The sequence below is a fragment of the Benincasa hispida genome, chromosome 4 (genome assembly GCF_009727055.1).
Source record: "Benincasa hispida cultivar B227 chromosome 4, ASM972705v1, whole genome shotgun sequence".
NCBI lineage: Eukaryota > Viridiplantae > Streptophyta > Magnoliopsida > Cucurbitales > Cucurbitaceae > Benincasa > Benincasa hispida.
The window spans coordinates 23,682,216-23,706,872 of NC_052352.1; the positions used below are offsets into that span (position 1 = coordinate 23,682,216).

Genomic DNA, 24,657 nt, shown 5'->3' on the forward strand with positions numbered 1-24,657 from the left:
TAAAATCAATTTGGATGATATAAAATTTTAAAATTTTAAAATTTTATAGTCGATGAAAATTTCAAAAACGAAATGTAATGTTTTAAATTTACACAATTCATTCTAATTTTAGAACATAAATATTATATCAATTTTAATTAAAATAAGGAAATAAATAGTTAACCTATAATTTCATTATAATAGATAGTTTGACCAATTTTATATAAAGTGTAAATGTACCCCTAAGTAAAGATAAAAGGATAGAGATAAAGAATCAAATAGATATATATTTGAAAGTTTACAAATAAATTATTTCTTTGAAAGATTTTTTTTTCTTTTTAATATAATGACTAAATAGAATTTATTTTAAAAGTCTTTTTATCTAAACCTAGAAATTTGAAACAATAAGAGAAAAACTTAGGTGCTCCTTTGATTTCATCTATCTTGATGCATCTCAAGTATAGTTCAATGAAATACTGTCACGTGGTAGTTTTATTTTTTTTAGTTTTCTTTCAATTTCTTTTTTATGTAATAAATAAGTGGGAAATATATGAATAAGATAGAACCTAATTATTGTTCATATATAATATTAAAAATGAAATAAATAAACTTTAAACCATAATCTTGAACAATACTCAAAAATGGAAATAGGGAGTTTTCAAAAGAGGAAAGATCGACTAACATGAAGATCCTACTCTTTTGCCTAATTTGTTTGGTTGCCTATTTTGTTGAGTAATTGGAGAAGGAATGTTTTTCTTTTTTTTTTTTCCATATATATATAAAAGCTTCTTAATATATAATTCCATGTGATAAGTTTCCCTTTTTCTTGACATATACACTTGAAAATTTCATCCCAACTAAATTTGGTTGTTTCTTTTTTCTTTTTTCTTTTTTCTTTTTTTTTCCCCTTTTTATAGTACAAATCTGGTAACTTCTGTTCAATGGAATGCAATGCCCAAACAGCCAAAATAATAAAATAATTATTTATTTATTTATTAAAGGTGACAAGTGACAAGTGACAAGTGACAACACAAAAATGCCCATTTCTATTGGGTTAGCATTCTCTTCATCTGCCCCATAAATTGGATATATTGCAACTATTGAAACATTTCAATCCAACTTATATATAAACCCCACACAACACACACACAAATATATAAATATTATTGTTTATTTTCCATCAATTTGGTTGGTTCGGTTTATAAACTTCTAAATTTGTGTTTGTTTGGCTACTAAACTTCTAAGATAATCGATAGATTTTTTAACTTTCGAGTTTTATTCAATAAACCCTCGAATTTTACAAAATATCTAATAGATCTTTAAATTTTCATTAATTTTGTGTTCAATGACATATTTTAATTTTAAAAAAAATAATAATAACTTATCTAATAAATATGAATATTATGTCTAATGTAACTTTTAAGTTTCAATTATTTTGTTTAATACGTCCACGAGCTTAAAAGGTTAGGACCGATTGACACAAAATTGAAAAGTTAGATAAATAATCTTTTGTTTTTTGAATGTTGTGTTCGTTTCTATACTTTTTTTTTTATCATAATTTTCATCTTTTTTTTACTAAATATTTTTCTATATTTGAGAACAGTCTAAAATTTTTTCAAAAATATAAAATTATTTAAAATGAGGTCAATAATCAATAAAGCATTATAGGGATTTCTTTTGGCTAAATTAATTTTAGTTTCAATGTATTTTGGGCCCTAAAAAAAAGATGCTGAAAGCAACATTCCACATGTATGTGTGTATGTAGATCAAGTACATTTCAAGCAACACACAACAAAGATACGTATTCACTACTTTTCACACCTTTTTTTTTTGGGCTGATGACAATTTTTTTTTTTACACTTTATTCTTTTTTTAAGTAACGAATATTATTTAATTCCCGTTTCATAATCATTTAGTGTATGTTTGACAGTTATTTTAAAATTGTTTGTCATGGTAAAAATTACTTTGATACACGTCTTTAATCATCCAAACTAAATTTAATATTTAATTTTATATTTTTAAATGAAAATTTCATATTTTTAAAATTGATTTTGAATGATTAAAAGAAGGTTTTATAGTGACTTCTTGAAAATGACATTAATTTTAACCATTTCAAAATCTGATTAGTTTTTTATTTTTGAAATTTATGTCTTTGCTTTCTCATAAATTTCGTGCTATGGTTTTTTTCCTACATTTATAGGAAAAATATTTGAATCCTTAGTTAAATTCTAAAAATAAAAGTAATTTTTTGAAAACTATTTTTTTAATTTTCAAAATTTAGCTTGATTTTTTACAACAATAGTGAAAATTGAATAGGAAAACTATAGGTGAAAATAGTGTTTATAAGTTTAATTAGCAAAATCAAATTGTTATTAAACAGAGACTTAGTTTTTAGTTCTTAAAAATTAAGCTTATGAACATTACTTTTCCCTGTATTTTTTTAATCTACTTTCATCAATGTTCTCGAAAATCAACCCAGAATTCAAATATTTCTTTGAAAAATGTAAAAATCATAGTAGTAAATTTAGGCGAAAACAAATATAAATTTCAAAAATAAAAAACAAAAATGGGCGTTAATAATTTTTAAAGAAAAACAAAGGAGGACTAAAAAACAGAGGAATTAATGCAGCATATTTGAGATTTAGGCTAAGTTTTTAGCCCAACAAAGAAAATTCATTCCTAATTATGTTGAGACAGCATCAGTGAAACAAAAGTTTTGTTTATGCAGAAGAAAGAATAAGGTTCTATGCCAAGATAATATTTCAAAAAGTTCTATTGCACTTCTCAAAAGCTGGTCATATACATTAAAATAAATAAAGAAATGATAAAATCATTCAGCACTAATTAATCAAAGTTTAATAACTAAATTAGCAGTAACTAAACTAGATTAATAATAGCACCTCATGGAATAGAGCAATTCAATGTAGAGTAAAATAAACTATTGATAGTAAAATTTGGCCAAAAAAAACTCATGTGACCTTCATGTACCACCAGTGATAGATTTGTAATTTTGGAGAAGAAATCACCTGTAAAACAGTAAGAAAAGAATATCGGTTTGAATAAATAAATAAAGCTTATCAAGCAATTATTAAAAAATGGCGAAAAGTTTGGCTGATTTGTTTTATTTTGATACTCAGTTAGTCTTGTGTGCTTCAACTTCATTTGATCATTATTTTTTTTCTTAAAAAAATTTATAGAGTGAAATGTTCTAAGTGATGAATCAACAACATTTCCTTCCTACGCATTTGACTAATGTGCCAACTATAGAAAATATATATAAATTCCAAAAATGTTGGTGGTGTAGTGTTTATGATTGAGTATAATTTCAATTCGCACCTATAGTTTAGTTAAATCTCGCATAGTCTATATATTATTTTCCATTCACTTGGAAATCAACTTATTTTCTTCTTCTATTTTTCCTATTTTGATTTAAACCTTTATTACACTTAGTTAACACATACAGCCAAATTAGAAAATATTAGTTGTTCACGAGATTTTTTATAGAAATTTATATTACGAACTCGAGTTTCCTTTCACAAATATGCAAACTTAAGTTAAACTTTTGTTGATCCTTCTAAATTGATCCACAGACTTGATCTTACTAGATAGGCTCGATGACTTATTTATCATTTTTATCGACCTACTGGTTTGTTGATCTTCTTAAATAAAATTGAAGTGTGGAAAGATTATACACTTGGCTTTTAGGGATCTCAATCTTGTGTGAAATTTTCTAAATTGGGACTAAATTCTCTAGCTTCTAGTTTATGATTCTGACTTTAAATGCCCAAATAAACTGACTTTCTCTATTTAAGAAGTTTCTATTTGATGAACTTTGTATGGGCTTCAATTAGGTTAATTTTGGGCCCAACTTTTGGTTTGCGACTTTTTTTGACATCCTCTTTTAGGCCATATTTTTCAAAAATGTCTTTGAGTTTGAATTTTTTTTTTTTTTTTCAATTTTAGTATTATTTTTTTTGGATAAATATATTATTTTTATTTCCAACATATATATATATATATATTTCTATTTACGAAGTATGATGGAGAGAAAAACTGCATTTATTATAAAGAGAGAAAATACATTTAGTATGATTTTTTAACATTTTTAAATGGAGATGGAAAATTTATGACTTTTCCCTTTATTTAATTTAATTGGGGAGAGAAAATGCATGTAATGAAACTTTATTTTCTATTTTCGTTGGTTTCACTTATTTTTTTTTTGTTCTATGGTTATTTACGTTATACCCCAGAACAATTTGTTAGGTATTTGAAAACATTCTAACAAATATATGAAATATACCAACAATATATAAATTAGAGATTGATTCAATTCTGGACATAAATCAATGAAAAATAGTATATAGACTTTATTTTTGTTTTTCGTTTTTCACGTTGATTTTTTATATTACGTGAAATATTTTATTGTTTGTTCACTTGTGCATGTAATATATTGTATTGTTTATTTGGAAACATTCTAATATATGAAACATACTAGTAAATATATTTGATATCTACTCAAATATTCATGGTTATTTTTAAATATACCTTAGAACTCAAATATGTTCTGATATGTATGTCAATATATTTAATTATTTTTTTAATGTATATATCCCAAGTATTATGATATATATGCACTTCTAATTAGGTATCGATATTCCATTGCCCTGATATGTATTCTCTATACCTTGGAATATTATTTTAGATGTTTGCAAATATTCAAACCAATACATGAAATATACTATTAAAATGGTAAAATATTTTTAAATATTCCAACGTATTTTTAAATATACTAGCAAAATCATTTTTATTATATACCATAGTTTAGATTTACGGTTATTTTTAAATATACATTAAAACATTTGCCTGAGATGTTTGCAAATATTATAAACAATATATGAAATATACTAGTAAGATTAGAAAGGAGTATATATAAATCACAAATGAACTTAATGTTCAATATATATTAGTGTATATATCATAATAAATAAAATTTCAATATAAAAAATCAAAAATATCTATCACAATATCGAAAAACCATCTTATATATCAAAAAAGAATATATATATATATATAAAACCACCCTATATATCACCGTCGACCGTCATCATCCAGAACCCCATGTAGACAATTCATCCCACGTTGGATCTACTCTCCTCACGTCGGAAAAATAACCCTACGCCGGATTTGCTTGCCTACATCGGAAAAATCACCCCACGTCGGATCTCCTAGCCCAACATCAGAAAAAACGTCATGCACTAGATCTACTCATCACACACCGAAAGATGCGTCGAATCTACTTACCCCGTGTTGGAAGATTCACTCCACACACTGGATCTGAGAAGAAAGAAGGTGACGACAGCTGGTTAGTGGCCCAAACGGAGGGAGGCGACAACTGGATCTTGACAGACACGTCGTTGACGATGGCAAGGTGGACGGAGGGAGGGAGGTGGCGACGGAAAGATGAGAGAGAGAGTTTTTAGAGGGAGGATTCTGAGAGAGAAATTGAAGAAGATGAATGTGAGCTGGATATAAAAAGATGAGAGAGAAAAATGAAATTATTAAAAAGAATCATTAATGGAGCGTGGTGGGATATGAAAAGCTTTTCCTCTTTTGTATTTTTTATTTTCTTTTAATGCTTGGAAGGTTCAATAGTAAAAGACCACTTTCTTGAAAATATGAAGCTCACAATGACATTTATGAAAAAAATGGAAAGTTTCAAACATAAGTGTAAGATTGGATTATAATTAAGGTTATATGTGTAGAAACTCCTTAACCAAATCTCCTCTTTAGTGGGTTGGAGCTACAGTAGCAGTGGGTCCAATCTCCTTCTGACATAAGTTGAGATGGATTTAATAACAATTTTTTTTTTTCGGATCATTTTTCACAAACGCCTTTATGACTAATGATCTGTCCTCTATAAATGTATGAAATTTAGCCTTATGCTTACATCAGAGCACACTATTGCATTTTATAACTTATCATGTTAGGAATGATCATATCTATTGCATTCTTCATTTTCTCACACTGTACATTACTTTTTCCATGAGTGTAATGGAGAAAAATGAGATCGCGATAGACATGGTCATTGCATTAAGGCTACGATAGACAATCATCTCTAATCCGATATGTTATAAAATGTGATAATGCACTCTGACATAAACATTAGGCCAAATTTACATTTGTGAGGAACAGATCATTAATCATTTATGAGACTGAAAAATGATCAACGTACATAAAAAAAAAATCTCTAGATAAATTCATATACAATACATTATTCACAAGAGCATTGTGTTAATGTAATGATTTCAGCAGAGTTTTCAGAGGATGATGATCTGGAGAACTCAACACCAAATTGATTGATCTTTGATAAGGCATCCATGATCATCATCATTATCAACTCTACTGGTGTTCTTGTAATCAAGAGTCCACTTCTCAAATGTACAAGTCAAGAAATCATAGTATCCCCCATGAACGGAAATCATCTCCTGTTTTAATCTTTCTTCGATCCACGGGTACATCATCAAGTTCTTCAACGAAAGGTTGATTGATTCCTGAGGGCGAAAAAAGGAAAATCGTTGAGATTAGTAATCTCCCGAGTCAGCTTGCACAGTTATACTGACCCTACTACTACACTCATTGTTAAGGAAACTTAATAATACTAAATTCTAGGAACAAGGCACTATCACCATGACCTGAATCCATTCCCTTCAAGCCTTTTTCTATTATTGGAACTTTTCGACCACTAGGCCAACCTATGACATTGTGAAAAAACCTATTCCATTTCCTTTGCTTTCTTCCCTCGTTTCTTTACAATTGTTGTAAATCACTGAAGAATTTAGCAATGGCCAAATAGTCTTAACTTGTTAAAACAATGTTCAAAATACCATTTCAGTCCTCCTATTTTAAATAGATTCTATTTTAATCCTTGTACTTTCAATAAATCTTAAAATTACTCCTCATGGCTAGTTTATGGTCAACTTTTCTAAAAATAAGTTTAGTCTCTATTAGGCTTGTGCTACCAATTTTGAGAACATTCACATTGTGTCTTTACCTAACTAGTTTCGATAGAAATTAACTTCAAACTAACTATGAGAACTAATTTTAAGATTTATAAAAAGTATGGGGACTAAAGTTGGACATTTAAAAGTACAAAAACTAAAATGGTTTAACCTTAACATAAATATAAAAAAAGCTTTTAGACTAACTCAACAGGATAGCAGAGTAAGAACTTATATATTTTGATGGATAGATTGAACTTTTAAAAGAAATCAACAGATTCTAATCTAAAAGTTTAACTGTTAAAGGTGAATGAAATTCAAACAGACATTGTGTGGTTCATATTTGCCGCAAAAGGATATCAGTACCTTCTCACAATGTTTACATTGCTGGTCAAAACTAAGATGTGCACCAGCAGCTTTTGCTCTTAATTTAGCAGCCTTTGCATTCACCACCCATTTATGAACAAAGCTACCATGGTAGAATAAGCTACAAATTACAGTTTGAAAAACAAATACATACCGAAAAAACAGATATATAAGGTACGAGGAAGTTGAAGAAAGTGAAACCTCGAGTCGAGTGCATTATCTTCCATGCTCATAAGGCTCTGGATTCCAGCACAGCTACTGTGGCCAATGACTAAAATGTTCTCAACCTTAAGCATAAAACTAGTTCTTTTAAGAATTCAAGAAATAAATGCATTCTCTTATGTAAAGAATTAGAGATTATAAAGATCAAATCGGACTGCAAGAAGAATGGAAAATAACATACTTCAAGTGTGTTCACTGCAAATTCAAGGGCTGCATTGGTTTCAGTTGGTCCATTCTGTACAAAGAAGTAAAACCGAAATACTTGAAACTAGTTCTTTGTTTTCCTGAAGACAACCAAAACAAAGTTCAACTCTGACTTAGATAATGCAAGATATTTATAAAATACTTCATACCTCCCATGGTGGAACAATGTTTGCTACATTACGAACTGTGAAAGCTTCTCCAGGTTGAAATCCAAGGATATTGGATGGGCATACTCTAGAATCCACACAAGAAATCACCATGAACTGTTCTACTTGTGAGCTTGTGTCCAATATCCAAGGTAATTTTAAAACAATGAACTTAAGTGATGGCAGATAGTCAAAACAGGACAACAACACAAGAAGGCAAAACAAATCAAGTAGAAAACGTAGGGTCCTGCTCATCATCTCAATTACCTTAGGGGCTTGCAGTTCTGCAAGAGCTTGAAAATGCTCCAAATTTTCCCTGTTTCAAAAGAAATCCTTGGATTAAAAACCAATCCTATCTTTATCCAGCCAAACAATCCTAAAATTTGCTCATTCACCGACCAACTGCTACTTACAAGTACTTGTGCTTCTTAAAACTCAAAAATCTCCTTCGCATTTCATCAAACAGCTTATGTTCATCTTTCACTTTAGCCAATTTTTTCACCTCCAACCTTATCAAAAAGAAAAAATAAGAACCCAGAAGAAAAAAACTGATCAAACTTCCCATTAAATACTCGAACAGTAAATTAGCAGAAGAGCAAACACAAATGTCACACAAAGGGGGGAAAAAAAAAGAAATAAAACCCACTCGTGAATGAGATTTGAAGGCACTTCCAGATGCGTTTCGTCCATTTCTTCCTTCACCTATCGATTCAAATTTCCCAATTCCACAAAAATCAAAAACCCCATCTAATAATTAAACAAGAACAAAGAAACAGATAGATGGAAGAACTCACAGAAAGAGAACTTCTCCCAACTGAAAAGGATGAAAAAAGGAAGGGATTCTTTTGGATTAGAGTCGGTCTAATCGCAGCCATTTCTGAAATTAGGCGACCCCAGCAAGCTCTTGGGCCTATTAGCAATGATAATTTCGCAAAGAAATTAGACAGAAATTCATGGAGATTGATTCTGAAACTTAGCCAACAAGCACATAGACACGAAATCAAGGCAATTAACTGAAAATTTTGTAACGAAAACTCACGAATTGGACGACCCATTTCGCTTCCCGCCTTCCCCAACTGAAAAGGATCAGACTGCGTTGAGGAGTTTCTTATATACACAACTGAATTTCTTGTTACATTTGTTTTTGGGTTTTATATATGCAAAATTATTATGACGAACGTCTCGTTCTCAATTCAAGCTTATCCATACAGATCATTCCCCACTTTCATGGAGATAAAATATAAAGATTCATTTTCTCAATATATACAAAGATTCATATCAAGCCAATTCAACTATGGATGCACCCCATTCTTTCTTTTCAAATTGTAACCCGTTTATGAAATAATTAAAATCATTTTTATAATTTTCAAAATAATTCTAATTTTTTTTAATCATTCAAGATGAAAATTGAGTTTAAATTTGTGTTTCGAGATTATTTTAAGTATGATAAAAAGTAATTTAAAATATTTCAAACGGACTCCCAAACATACTCAGTTAATGGTCTATTTGGATTAATCTGACAAAAAATATTTTTCAAAAAACTTCTTTTTATTTAAACACTTTTATAGAAACAGATTAAAATATACTCAAAAAGCTATTTGAATTGATTGTCAAACACTTCAATTTTTCCTAAAATGATTTATTTTTTAAATTAAACACTTAAAAATATATTATAAACACATCATAAGTGAGTTTGAAGAAATTGAAGATCGCTAGAACCTCAACTTTTAAGTTATACTTTTTTTGGTCCACAATTGTAAAATGAGGATCAAACCAATAACTTTGAAATAGTAATTTGTGATTGATCAATTGAATTATACTTTGAATGTATTTAATAATCTTCTAAATTTTAAAATGTGCTCAAGTGGTTCTCTTACTCATTATGCATGTTCTACTTCACAATTCGTGGAAATTTTTTTTTTACGTTAGTTGAACTATATTGATATTAGATTTGTGAAATAGATAAATAGTTATATGCACATATAAGTATAATATAAAATTTTTTAAGATCATCTTGAAAGTAAAAATAAATTAAATTAAGTAATACAATACTTTGGTATTTGATGTTAAGAAATATATTTATGAAGTAATATTTAATAAAAACACAAGATAAATATGGCCATCTTCGTCTTCCAACTTCCAAGTTCCAACCAAGCGGGAATGTCGTTTCTACGTGAACGTTACGGCAAGGAAAATCTAAACTTATCTATTTCTTAGACAAAAAAACAAAAACAAAAACAAAAACAAAAATAAAAAATGTTTCACACACACACAAAAAAAGGAAAGTTTTAGTTGTTTTCTCCGTTTTGTTCTTTTCGTTCTTTTTCTTTTTTTATTGTTTTTATTTATCAATTATACTGGTGGTAACGTTCATATTTTTGTTTAGTATACGTTATTAGTTAGTTAGAACTTTTCGAAGGAATCGAATTTTCAATATGGAAATGATTGATCGTCTTTATGTCTATTAATTTGTTTTTGGAACAAAAGTCAATACAGAGAAAACAGAATACAAAGAGGATAAACAATAACTCGACCTAAACATGTTTTTCAATTAAATTAATGAGAGGAAAGGGAAGAGTAAACATACCCTTGAAGAAAAACACTTCTTCACGTGAGGAGCAGAACATAGCAATGACACAAGATCTCTTGGACACTACCACCAAACCTTCCTCACTATTTTCAAGGTGAGAATCAAGACAGAGTTGTGGGCTTGTCTTATTAATTTTGGTGAGGGAGAAGAAAACTTTTCTAGAGAGTTTCACATAGAGGAATAAATTTCCTTGCAGAGAGTTTTCAACTGTGTATCATGTTTCTGTCTTCTTCCAATTCCTCTATGATCTTGTATATGAGAGAGATGAGGGAAGTTATGTCTCGTAGAATAACTCTCAAGGGATTTTAATTTTGTTAAAATAATATAATTAGAATAACCTTATATTATATCCCATATAATAAAACCTATAGTTTTAATATGAATCATATTCATATTACTTTTAACTTATACTTTCTATATGAATCTCATTTATATAATTAATATTTGAATCATCTTCAAACATTTATCTCTCTTATTAAACTTTATATTGTAATATATCTATATACATTATATTAATTGCATCTCATACAATTAGTTCCTTTTAATTAATTTGAACAATTTAAATTAATTCAAAATTAATTGATTCTCATTTAATCCTTATTAAGCTAGCAAGGGGATCCTATGGATATACAAATTAGAAGCTCTAATGAAATAAGATTAATTAACTAAACATTTTAATTAAATTGATCAATATTCATTAATTGTCGGTCACCCCACCTCAACAAGAGTTGTTGAAGAGCCTAATATATCAACAAGAGTTGTTGATGTTAGTAAATCTGGTAGTTCATATACACCAAAATTGTCGAGGGAACCTCGACGTAGTGGGAGGGTTGCAAACCCGCCTATTCGTTATATGGGTTTAACATAAACCATAACCATCATATTTGATGGCGACATTGAGGATCCTAATTAATTATATAAATCCAATTCACATAATTAATATTTGAATCATATTCAAATATTTATTTCCTCTAAAATAAACTTTATATTATACTAAATCAAATACATTATATTAATTATATCATATATGTTGGACAGGTACCAGCACGCAGTGGAAGCGACAAGGATCAATGAGTACTCTAATTGATTAATTTTGGCAAAAATAAAAACATGCTCAAACAGAATTTAATGGGTTTCAAGACATACCTTTGAAGAACCATTGAAATCTTGATTTCTAGCTGTTAATTCCTTCAAATCTTTGTGTAGACCACCACAAGATCTTCACTACTATTTTCTTGGTTCTTTAGATTGAGTTGTGGGACTCAAAATAAGTTGGAATCAAAGGGAATTTGGAGAATTCTCACTGCAACAACCCAAATGAAGAACACCTTCTTCTACCCGAATTTTCAGCTGAAATTCTTTCGGTTGCCATCACTTCAACTTCACTCTAATCCTTCAATATATTGCAGACTATCATGCAAAGAGATTTGGTGCATGGGATGCATCTCATGCTTGGAGTAATCGAAGGTTGAAGATAATGGATTGTTTGTAAGCTATTTTGAAGATGAAGATGAAAAATCCAATTTTTCATTTTTTGTATAATTTTCTATTTCCAAAATCTATATTTTGATTTAAAAGTCACTTTTGACTTCTAAAATAAAAATTTATTAATTTTACAAATTAATTTCATGAATTAATTTTCTAATAAAATTAATAAATAATTATTTAAACAATTTAAATAATTCTAATTAATTNCTAATAAAATTAATAAATAATTATTTAAACAATTTAAATAATTCTAATTAATTTAATATCCATTAATTTTACACAAAACCATCTTCATATATTTAAATCATATTTAAATATATATTCTCCAATTTCGTTTGATTCTAATTTGAACGTTTCAAATTAAATTATCACACTACTCTAGAGCTAATCCATTTCTGAGCTAGTAGGGAGACCTCGTGGACCTACAGATCATGGGCTCCAACGATCCGAGATTAATCACTAAACTCATTAGACCAATCTAACCCCTATTGTTAACTAATGGGTCACTCCACTAAAGCCCATAGTTGAACTCCCCTCACTGTAGATATATTATGTCCACTCGATATAACCATGATTAGTAAGTCAACCCTTCACAGGTTGTTCGTAATAACGGCTGGGTCGAATCTTTGTTTTACCCCCAAAATTACCTCTTGTTCCTTAAGTCCCCATTGATCCCTTAATGAACAATTGTTTTGTGATCCAATTGACAAAACCGAGTCCCTCTTAGGCCATTGAGAGGGCGAGACCCCTTGTTCAAGACCCAGAATCAGCACTTAAGGGAATAACCTCTCTACTATCCCTAAAAGCGGGTAGGAGTGAATTCCGTCTTGCACCCTATGTCCCCAGCTATCTATCCGGTCTTACCCCTGAAATGGGAGGTTTATTGAGCCGGCGCTGTTGATGCAACTCTCACCTATGCAAATCTAAGGATAATTCCAAATAAACAGGAGTTCATAGTTAGCTCAGGATTAAAGTCAAGTTACCTAGGTCATCACTTTGAAATAGTCAGTCTTAAACAATAAATAGTGTTATAAAGTAAGAGTGACTAATTTTGTGGTCCGATCTTGTACAAACCCTTTTACACAAGGATACCCCCACTCCTCATGTCCCAACATGAATAAATTAGGATCATTTCATTTGTAGCACTTTACAACTCCTTGTAACAACTACAGAGCAGGCTGCATCCAATAGTGTTACCGAAATAAGGTACCCAATCTTATTCATATACTATAGATCATTTTGACTATTTACTCGAACATGATCCACCTTTATGTCTCCACATAAAGTTCAAGTACTCATCCAATAGTCAAGGGACTTTCAGATTTATTGGATTTCTATTAAACAAAACATCTATTCAATAACACCTTATTGAACTTTCAAAATAAGTTCCATTGTTTACATACCACGAGTTTTAGGACATAAAACCCAACAATATATAAATAAATTAAATTAATTATATCACATATAGTTAATTCTCTAAGATAATTTGAACAATTTAAATTAATCCAAAATTGATTCTCATTAAATCCCTGTTGAGCTACAGAGAGGACTTCGTAGACCTGTAGCTTAAAGCTCCAATGATACTTGAATAATTTACTTCTTTAATTAAATTATTCAAAATCCATCAACTGTCGGGCACTCTACTAAAGACCAACAGCTATACTCTTCGAACTATAGATATATTTTTATATTTATTAGATATAATCAGTCAACAGTGCGATAATCCTTCACAAATTACTCGTAAGTACAGCTACGCCAAAATTACTGTTTTGCCTTATAGTTACATCTAACTCTTTAAGTATTACTGATCCCTCTAATGATCGATAAGTCATAGTCCAACTATGACCAAACCTCTATCAGGCTAAGAGAGAGAGTGATGTCACGTTGTTTAAACCTCGGAATCAGCCCTTAAGGGAGCAATTTATTTACTTACCCTGACATTGGGGAAGAAGTGAATTCCGTCTTGTGTAGCTGATTTCCCAGCTCCCCAATTAGACGACCTCAAAATGGTAGGCTTATTGAGTCAGCAATCTGGTCACTCTTACCCATACAAATCAAAGGACCGCCTTCATAAGTAAGAGTTCATAACTCACTCAGGATTCAGGTCATGTCACCTATGGTCATCTTGGTGAAATGTAAGTCTCTATTGTGAACGACGTTATATAATAAGACTAGTCATTTCGTGATATGGTCTTATACAAACTCCTTTGTATAGAATACCACCATTCACATGTCTCCACATGAATGATCAGGATCATATCATTTGTAGCAGTTTACAATAATTGTAACATCTACAAAGTGGGCCATATTCGTAGTGTCACCAAGGATAAGCTATCTAACCTTATCCATTTACTACAGACCATTTAGGTTACCACTTAAACATGATCCACCTGTATGTCTCTACATACACGTTTAAGTTACAAATGATAACCTTGGATGTTAATTTATTGGTTTGTGGGTTTAATGCTACTAAATGGCAAATAAAACATCTCATATTTTATTAAATAAATAAAATATTTGTACGATATAATTACAAACTACAAGACCTTACGAGATTTAAAACATCAACTCCAACAATCTTCCATTTTACCTAAAGCTAGTGAGGTGTACAATATAAAAGTCATACTAATATACAAGTATACAAAACAATAAACTAGTGTATAACATGCGCAAGTGATGTTCTTAATGTGGCCTATCCCGGACTAATTGTGGCCTATCCCGGAGACCCATACTCTGTAGCCTGTCTCTTATACACATCTAGATGTGTATAAGAGACAGCTCAACAAGTGACCCTCAAACACCGTAGCTATGAGGGCCTTTGTAAACAGATCAGTAACGTTGTGCTCTGAAGCAATCTTCATGATCTGTCTCTTATACACATCTAGATGTGTATAAGAGACAGCCTATAGACCTATACTCTGCAGGTGACCTCAAACACCGTAGCCATGAGGGCCTTTGTAAACAGATCAGTAACGTTGTGCTCTAAAGCTATCTGTGTGACGATCACGTCCCCTCGATGCACAATCTCTCGGATGAGATGATACTTCCGCTCTATGTGCTTCCCACGCTTGTGACTCTGAGGCTCTCGGGAATTAACCACAACACCACTTTTATCACAATAAAGAGTGATGGGTTTTGACATGTCTAGAACCACTTCCAAATCAATAAAAAATTTCCTGAGCCACACAGCTTCTTTAGCAACTTTACAAGGCGCTATATACTTAGCCTCCATGGTGGAGTCAGCAATGCACCTCTGCTTGGTGCTTCTCTAGACTACTGCTCCTCTGTTAAGAGTGAACACTGTTCCTAATATGGATTTCCTAGAATCCTTATCAATATAGAAATCAGGGTTCGTGTATCATGTAAGGATCAAATTCTTAGAACTGTACACGAGCATGTAGTCTCTCGTTCTCCATAGATAGTTGAGGATGTTCTTCACGGCAGTCCAATGATCAAATCCTAGACTAGAAATCTATTAACTATTTCCACTACATAGCAAATTTCAGGTCTAGTAAATAACATCACATATATCAGGCTACCAACATCCAATGTATGGGGATCCGTCTCATTTCCTCATCTTCTTGAGGTGTCTTAGGACATTATTCCTTAGACAATATAACTTCATGCCTGAAAGGAAGTAAACCTGTCTTAAAGTCCTACATTGAAATTGTGACAAGCATTTTCTCAATGTACGATGCTAGCAACAGGGTTAGAATTTTGTTCTTTCGATCTATAAAGATCTGAATGCCCATAACAAACTGCACCTCTCCCAAATATTTCATTAGGAATTGGGTCGCTAATCAATTCTTAATTTCAGTCAGTAGACTACATCATTCCGAAGGAGTAGGATATCATCTACATACAACACTAGAAATAATACTGAATTATTGATGATTCTCTTGTAACAAGGCTCATCAACATTTTAATCAAAGCTATAAGATTTGATCGCAGTATTTACTTGAAAATTTAGAGAGTAATGTTGTTCAAGAAGAAATTTTACAGAAATCAGGTTCCTTTTTAAGCTTGGAACCACATATATATTATCTAATAAAATATACGATTTTTATAAACAAAGTCTAAGCCCTCCCACTATTATAGTTGAAATGACATGCCCAGTTCCAATACGCATCGTCATCTCCCCACCTTCTAGTTACCGCTAGGAATAAATTTCCTAAAATGAAGAACAAACATGGTTAATGGCGCCTAAATCAATTATCTAGGTTGAATCATCATTGTTCACTAAACAAGTCTCCAATACAAGTAAATCACATTTACCTTACTTCACCTTCTTCTTTTCTGGCAAGTATTTAAGACAGTTTCTCTTCCAATGTCCCTCATGATTGCAAACGAAATAGATTCCCTTTCCAGTCCTGACTTTCTTGCTTTTTTGGGCATCAGCTGGTGGGTTAGCTTTCCCCTTTCTACTTTTCTTCTTCTTCTACTTTTTGGTGCGGGAAGAAGAAGGCACAGACTTAGTTCTAGAGACAATCCTCTATAGCACTTCTTAGAGGACGAGGCAATAATTGCCTCTTTCTTTTATTCCTTGCTTTTCATCAAGGACTAGAAAGTCTGTAGTTCATTGAGCAAAATGGTTAGGTTGTAGTCAATCCTGTTCATACAGAAGATTGCTAAGGAACTGTAGGAAACTTTCAGGCAAAGATTCCAAGATAAAGCTAACCTGACTGGCCACATCAATGATAGACCCATTTATCTCCACCACGTTGAAGTGGACCATCATGTTGAGAATGTGCTCTTTAACAGATGACCCTTCTTGCATATGGGCATTGAATATGTGTTTTAGAGCATTATGCCTAAGTTTTGCGGACTGTTGATCGAACATCCCTCACGAGGACTCCATGATTTCACGAGCAGTGATCAGGGTTCATGCTTCTTAGCCAAGACTTCAGAAAGGCTAGCCAAGATATACGCTCGGGTCTTCTCATTTACCTGTACCCAACGCTCATATGCCTTTCAAACTTTTCGAGTGGCGTTTTGAGCTAGTACAGGAGGACAATCCTTCATAAGAACAAATCTAAGGTAATTGATGATAAAAAAATGTGTTGATTGTATTTTTCCATGTAATATAATTTTCGCCGATAATTTTGTCGGCAACGAGAAAGTTTAGCATCGCGAAAGTCATAATACAATTTGCTGAAACCGTACAATTTATTTATATTAGTACTCTATGCATTACCCATTCGCAAATTTAGCAAAATAATTTAATGCACCCTAAGTGACATCTATTTTGCAATGATGTTTCAGTGAGACGGGACAAAAGTCACCGTAGGGTTATCAAGTGTGCCTTCACTGAAATGAGACTATCTCAACCAATAGACAGAACAACTCCTCGTTACTGTAACTATCAGTCACCATTATTCGATCCAAAAATTGTTAAACTTTCTTAACATTTTCTTGTAAGTGTAACCCCTCATTTTAGGTTCTAGAGTTCCACCTCAATGAGTCAACCGTAAAAAAAAATCGATTGGGCCAAAAACTAGAACAATCATATCCATTTCTGGAGTTTGAAGTAAATAATCATGCAAATGTCATCCATAGAGGGACACAAGCAAAAGTGCCTCGAAGCCAAGCATGAAACTTTACTACAAATTAATGAGAGAGACCGTGGGATGTGTTGACTCACATCCCACTCCCACTTACTATAAATACTCTCTCAATTCACCTTGATATTGACCTATACAAATACCATCCGTAGGGGGATACAAACAAAGGTGCCTCGAGGTCGAGTATAAATCTCAAAGTGTGAACTTTTAGCGAGAAACGTGAAAAGGTAAATGAAGTATCACCTTATTTTCCTCTCACTAAGTGTTTTACCTAGGGTTATTTAATTTAGGAAAATCCAGCTACTAATTTTAACTAAGTGATTGTTCAATTTGCCATAAAAGTTAAAATTGTTCAATTTGCCCAAAAGTAACACTTACTTTGGATGGTTAAACAACTTTGATTAATATTTATTAAACATTTTAACAAACATCAATCAATGTTTAATAATTTACTTTTCAAGGTAAGTTCCCAAGTAGGGGTATTATGTTTCCATCAACTTAAATACCTCAACCCATCAGAACAACAAAATGTCCCTTATGAAGGAACTCTAATGGGAGAGAACCTGAAGCAGAAGCGGATCAACCAAATTCCATTTTTATTGAATACAAAATATTCAGTAAACAAACAACAAGATATGCATTTACAACTAAGTTAAAGCATGCTTTAATAAGAGTTTCAAGAAACCTCACCTTTAAAGATCTTTTCTTCACGTTTTTCCCTCGAACGGATCACGAACTTATTGAAGACCTTCTTCAAGATAAACCTCGAACAGAACCGGACACTACCACAATAGATACCTTGGTATACTCAGGGTGAGAACACATGAGTGATGAGCTCTGACTATTTTGGTTAAGAGAGAAAACTTAAGGTGGAGGAAGAAGATAGAGAACTTTCACAAACCCAATACAAAATACACAGAATACTTCTGTATTTTTCTTTATGTATCTCAATCGTCAAACACTGATGTGTTCAAAAGAAGAATAATTTTTTCTTTTTTACTTGCCATAAAATAACCACCACCCACATATGGGGAAGGGAGTTGTAACTCCCTTCCTTATTATTAAAATAATAATAATATAAATATAAATATGATAACTAACTTATCATATTATATACATATATATATAATTATATGTTATATCAAATATAACATATAATCTATAGTTTTAATATTGTATCACATAGTTTCTCTTTTATATGACATTTAATATAAATTATATATATATTAAATTTAGCAACTATGAATCCAATTCATAGAAATTATATTTGAATCTCATTCAAATATTTATTTCCCCTCATTAAGCTATAATGTATCAAATACATTATTACAACTATATCACATATAATTGAAACAACTTAATTATATCATATATAATTAAACTCCTCTATTAATTTGAATAATTCAAATTAATCCAAAAACTGATTCTCAACTAAATCCTATTGAGCTACCAAGGGGATCTCATGGACCTGTAGTTTGAAGCTCCAACTGTAAATGAATAATTAATTAAAATCTCTAATTACATTATTCACCATCCGTTAACTGTCGGATACTCCACTAAAGACCGACAGCTACACTCTTCACACTATAAATATATTTCTATGTCCATTGGATATAACCAATCAACAGTACGATGACCCTTCACAAATTGCTCGTAAGTTTAGCTAGGCCAAATTACTGTTTTGCCCATATAGTTACATCTAACTCTTTATGTACCATTGATCCAGATCATAGTCCAACTATGACTAAACTCCTCTCGGGCCAGGAGAGGTAAGTGCCACATTGTTTAAAACTTGGAATCGGCCCTTAAGGGAGCAATTTATCTACTTACCCTTGTCTCGCGGAAGGAGTGAATTCCATCTTGTGTAGCTGTGTTTCTAGCTGCCCAATCAGACGAATCCCCAAAATGGTAAACTTGTTGAGTCAGTGATCTGGCCACTCTCACCCATACAAATCAAAGGACTGGCCTCAAAGGCAGGAGTTCAATACTCACTCAGGATTCAGGTCATGTTACCTATGGTCATCCTGGTGAATTGTAAGTCTCTAATATGAACGACGTTATATAATGGGACTAAACATTTCGTGCGGTCTTATACAAACTCCTTTGTATAGAATATTGTCGCTCGCATGTCTAATACATGAATTGTTAGAATCATATCATTTTTAGCACTTTACAACAATTGTAACACCTACAAAGTGGGTCATACTCGTATTGTCACCAGGATAAGGTACCCAGTTTTATCCATCTACTACAGACCATTTAGGTTATCATTTAAACATGATCCACCTGTATGTCTCCACATACATGTTTAACTTATAAAGATAATCTTGGATGTTAGTTTATTGGTTTGTAGTTAATACAACTAAAATATCATATATTTTATAGACAATAGAATATCAAATATTTTATAAATACATAATGAGCTTGTTCGATAATGTTTACAAACTATAGGACTGTACGAGGTGTCAACCCCAACACCTTATAGATACATTTGCTACAAATTTAATCTTTTAGTAAAGTACCAATTTAATCCTATTAAACTTATTAAGAGATTAAACTTAATTTCTAATCTTATTAGATATGTGTTCTTAGGTCTATGTGAATTTTATTTTAAATTTTTTTAAAAAAAATGATTTAAACCTAAGGTTTGCATGCAATTCTGAATTATTGATGGTAATTTCTAATTTCATTTAATTATAACAGTTATAAAAGAAATGAAATAAATTAAAACCAATCATTGCATGTGAAAGCATACTTAGATAAATTATAACAATTATAAAAGAACCTAAAGTTGTGTCATACTTCATGTAATTCTATTTCATTACTAACCACATTTGACACTTATATAATAAAGTAATGAAATAATTAATAACATACATCCATATATATATCCAATTATATATTATAATACTTATAATATAAATGATACATTACTATGTTATTCATGCATGCAAACATAATGTTATAATATAAAAAATCCATAACCTATGGTGGGAATTTTAATGTATGGCATATATTATGACATATATAAAATTAAAAACAAATCATACATCAAATGCATAATTTAGAACAATTATTAGACTAGGATTGGACTCGTAAACAATCAAATAAATTAATATAACACTTATATTAATTAAATTAATTAAAAAAAACTATCTATTACAACAATAATGGTCAATCAGTTCAAAACAAGTGAACCGGGTATTGAACCACACAAACTGGACTGCCCAGCACTTGAACCGACCACAAACTACTCAAACCAAGCTAACCAGACACGAACTAGCCGAGCCATGAATCGAACTGCGTGTGAATCGATTTGTTCTTTTCGTCTCAGAGTGTTGCAACGCTACGAAAAAATTATCCTGATCCGCCTTTTACAGTGTTGCCACACTAGTGTATAGTAGCCACTGTACAGGTGCAAACTCCTTCGGTTCTCCTCTGATTTTGGCCTCGTTTTCTCTATAAACCCACCGAAACAACCATGAACGACTTAATACATAACAAATACAGACTCTATAACATATATTGCCCAAAAAACAGAACCCTTAAAAATCAAATTTGTAAAAGTAAAAGCTGTAAAACAAGATCCAATACCAAAATTATCCAAAAATTGAAAACTAACATTCCAAACATTCATCACAGAATGCAAAACCTACCATGAATCTGTAAAATTAATTCTTTGAAAAAATTGGGACCAAAATTACCGCTCTGATACCAATTAAAGGAACTAGTGAAAGTCTAGTGCGGAAACGGGGATTGGTCCAAAAAATTATTTTCACAAAACAAATAGAAAAAAATATATGCATAGATTATAAATTTACAGCATGTCCATTGAATAAGAAAAGGAAATTTAGGGTGACAAAAAACTCTTATATTTGAAGAACACAAAACTTCACGAATCTAAATTAATTTTAATTATATATATATATATATAACATATAACCTATGGTTTAATATTGTATCATATACAATATAACCTATAATTTTAATTCTCTCATTGATGGTATTTAATATAAATCCTATTTATATTAAATTTAATTATATGAATAAAAATCATAAAATTAATATTTGAATCGTATTCAAATATTTATTTCCTCTCAAATAAATTTTATATTATGTACCAAATACATTGTTATAATTATATCATATATAATTAAATTAAATTAATTATATTGCATATAATTAATTCCCTCAATTAATTTGAACAATTCAAAATAATCCAAAATTGATTCTCATTAATTCCCTATTGAGCTACAGAAGGGACCTCGTGGACCTGTAGCTTGAAGCTCCCATGGCAGTTGAATAATTAATTAATTTTCTTTAATTAAATTATTCAACATCCATTAACTGTTGGGCACTCTACTAAAGACCGATAGTTACACTTTTCACACTACATATATATTTCTATGTACACTAGATATAACCAGTCAACAGTGCAATTGTTGGGATTGGTATCCTAATTCTCCCGAGTCTTGTAGTTTGTAAACAGTTTGTATACACGTTGTTAATAATAAAATAAGTGTTATTTTATTTGCATTTACTCATATCCAATAAACTAAGATCCGTGGTTATTTTATGTAAACTTAAGTATGTATGGGAGACATACAAGTGGATCATGCCTTAAGTAATAACCTAAATGGTCTGTAGTATAAGGATAAAGGAGGGATACATTATCCTTGTGACACTACGGATACGCCCGCCTTTGTAGATATTTATAAGTGTTATAAAGTGCTACAAATGGTCTGATCCTGACCATTCATGTGGAGACATGAAAGTGGGGGTATCTTATACAAAGAGTTTGTATAAGACCGGACCACAAGATAATACGTCTCTTTATATAACACCGTTGATAATTAAGACTTATATTTCACTAAAATGACCATAGGTGACATGACCTTAATCCTAAGTGTTTTGGGAACTCCTTTATGAGGGCGGTTCTTTGATTAGTATGGGTAAGAGTGGCCAAATTGCCAACTCAACAAGCCTACCTTTTTGGGAATTCGTCTGATTGGAAAACTGGGAACTCAGTTATACAAGACCAAATTCACTTCTTTCACGAAGCTGGGGTAAGTAGATAAATTGTTTCCTTAAGGGCTGATTCCGTATCTTGAACATACTGGCCACACCCTCTCTTTGGAAGAGAGGACTCAGTCATAATCGGACTATGACTTATTGTTCATTAGAGGAATCAGTGGTATTTAAAGAGTTAGATGTAACTACAGGGGCAAAACAATAAATTGGCCCAGCTGTACTTACGAGCGATTTGTGAAAGGTTACCGCATTGTTGATTGGTTATATGGACACAAAAATATATATGTAGTAAAAAGAGTGCAGCTGTCGGTCTTTACTGAAGTGCCCGACAGTTAATGGATGGTGGATCTCATGACTAAAGAGTTTAGTCAATTATTCACGTACCGTTGGAGCTTCAAGCTACAGGTCCATGAGGTCCCATCCGCAGCTCAATGAGTTCAAGTTGAGAATCAGATATTGGGTTAGTTTGAAGTGTTCAAATTAACAAGAGGAAATTCAATTATATGTGATATAATTATGGTGATGTTTTAGATACATTTAAATGGAGGAATTAATATGAATATGATTTATATTAAGTACCATAAAATAGAAAAAGAACTATGGTTTATATTTTTCATATGATGAAATATTAAAACTATATGTTATAAATATAATATGATAAGTTGGTTATCATATTTATTTTTAATATATTGATTATATGATCATTAATTTCTTTTTCTCTAATAACCATTTGAGTGGGAGGTTATTGGAACTTTTATGGTAACCGTGAGATAAAAGAAAAAATTGTTTTTTAAAATTAGTAGCTGATCCATTCGGATAATTCTCATGGAAAAAGCTATCAAGTAAAAGGAGTTTTACTAGGCGATAGTGTTGACAGGGTCTACACGATCACTTAAAGTTGTATACGATAGTTACTCAGCTGATCATTGCAACACGATCGAGTAGCAAAGTCTATATGATAGGCTTCTATTATCTAAACGATCGAGTACATCGTCTATGCGATAGACAGTGTTCATTGTTGGGTTTAGTGTCCTAATTCTCCCGGAGTCTCATTGTTTTGTAAAGATACACATTGTTCAATGAATAAAATAAGTGTTATTTAATTCTGACATTTATTCATATCCAATAAACAAAGCTCCTTGGTTATCTTATGTGAACTTAAGCATGTATATGTGATATACAAGGGGATCATGCCTTAAATGATAACCTAAATCGGTCTGTAGTATAAGGATTAAGGTGGGATACCTGATCTTAGTGACACTACGGATACGACTCGCTTTGTAGAGGTTTGCAAGTGTTGTAAACTACTATAGATGGTAGATCCTGACAATTCATGTGGAGACATGCAGCGAGGGTGTCCTATACAAAGAGTTTGTATAAGACCTGGACCACGAGATGACTAGACTCTGTATATAACGTCATTGATACTAGAGACTTACATCTCACCTAAATGACCATAGGTGATACGACCTCAATCTTAAGTGTTTTGGGAACTCCTACCTTTGAGGGCGGTCCTTTGATTAGTATGAGTAAGAGTGGCCAGATTTTCATCTCAACATGCCTACCTTTTTGGAGACTTGTATGATCTGGGAGCTTAGAACTCAATCTACAAGATGGAATTCACTCTTTTCCCGAAGCAGGGATAAGTAGAGAGATTGCTCCCTTAAGGGCTGATTCCGGGGCTTGAACATAGTGGCCACAGCTTCTCTTTGGAAGAGAAGACTCAGTCATAATAGGACTATGATTTATGTTCATAGAGAGGGATTAGTGGTACTTAAGGAGACAGATGTAACTACAGGGGCATAACGGTTATTGGCCCAACTGTACTTACGAGCGATCTGTGAAGGGTTATTGCACTGCTCATTGGTTAAGATAGACACATAATATATCTGTAGTAAAGAGAGTTCAGCTGCCAGTATTTAGTGGAGTGCCTGGCAGTTAATGGATGGTGGATACCGTGACTAAAGAGTTTAGTCAGTTATTTATGTACCATTGGAGCTTCGGAGTTACAAGTCCATGAGGTCCCCTTGTTAGCTTGGATTCTGTTGAGGATCAGTTCTTGGTGTTGATTT

The 24,657-nt window shown here is 31.6% G+C and overlaps 1 protein-coding gene across 5 annotated transcripts; it reads right to left on the reverse strand.

Moving 5' to 3' along the window:
- Positions 1-5,692: 5,692 nt before the first annotated feature.
- LOC120075868 (beta carbonic anhydrase 5, chloroplastic-like) lies at positions 5,693-9,215 on the reverse strand. Of its 5 annotated transcripts, none has more exons than XM_039029587.1 (10): positions 8,955-9,207; positions 8,710-8,825; positions 8,562-8,617; positions 8,329-8,424; positions 8,183-8,231; positions 7,919-8,032; positions 7,747-7,800; positions 7,545-7,630; positions 7,344-7,464; positions 5,693-6,530 (listed from the first exon to the last, which is right to left on the reverse strand). In XM_039029587.1, the coding sequence occupies exons 1-10, from the start codon at positions 8,968-8,970 to the stop codon at positions 6,321-6,323; spliced, it is 918 nt and encodes a 305-aa protein (XP_038885515.1). In that variant the 5' UTR covers positions 8,971-9,207; the 3' UTR covers positions 5,693-6,320. The 5 variants fall into 5 exon arrangements, with proteins under 5 accessions (XP_038885515.1, XP_038885516.1, XP_038885514.1 ...); XM_039029588.1 differs by having other exon boundaries at positions 7,344-7,446; positions 8,955-9,196; XM_039029586.1 differs by having other exon boundaries at positions 7,919-8,231; positions 8,930-9,215.
- Positions 9,216-24,657: the final 15,442 nt, after the last annotated feature.

Coding starts and splice junctions, on each gene's coding strand:
- LOC120075868 (XM_039029584.1), bottom strand. Junction 8,425..8,561: donor CCTTCAAATCTCATTCACGA/GTGGGTTTTATT, acceptor CTTTTTGATAAG/GTTGGAGGTGAAAAAATTGG. Junction 6,531..7,343: donor AATGTAAACATTGTGAGAAG/GTACTGATATCC, acceptor TTTCGCCCTCAG/GAATCAATCAACCTTTCGTT.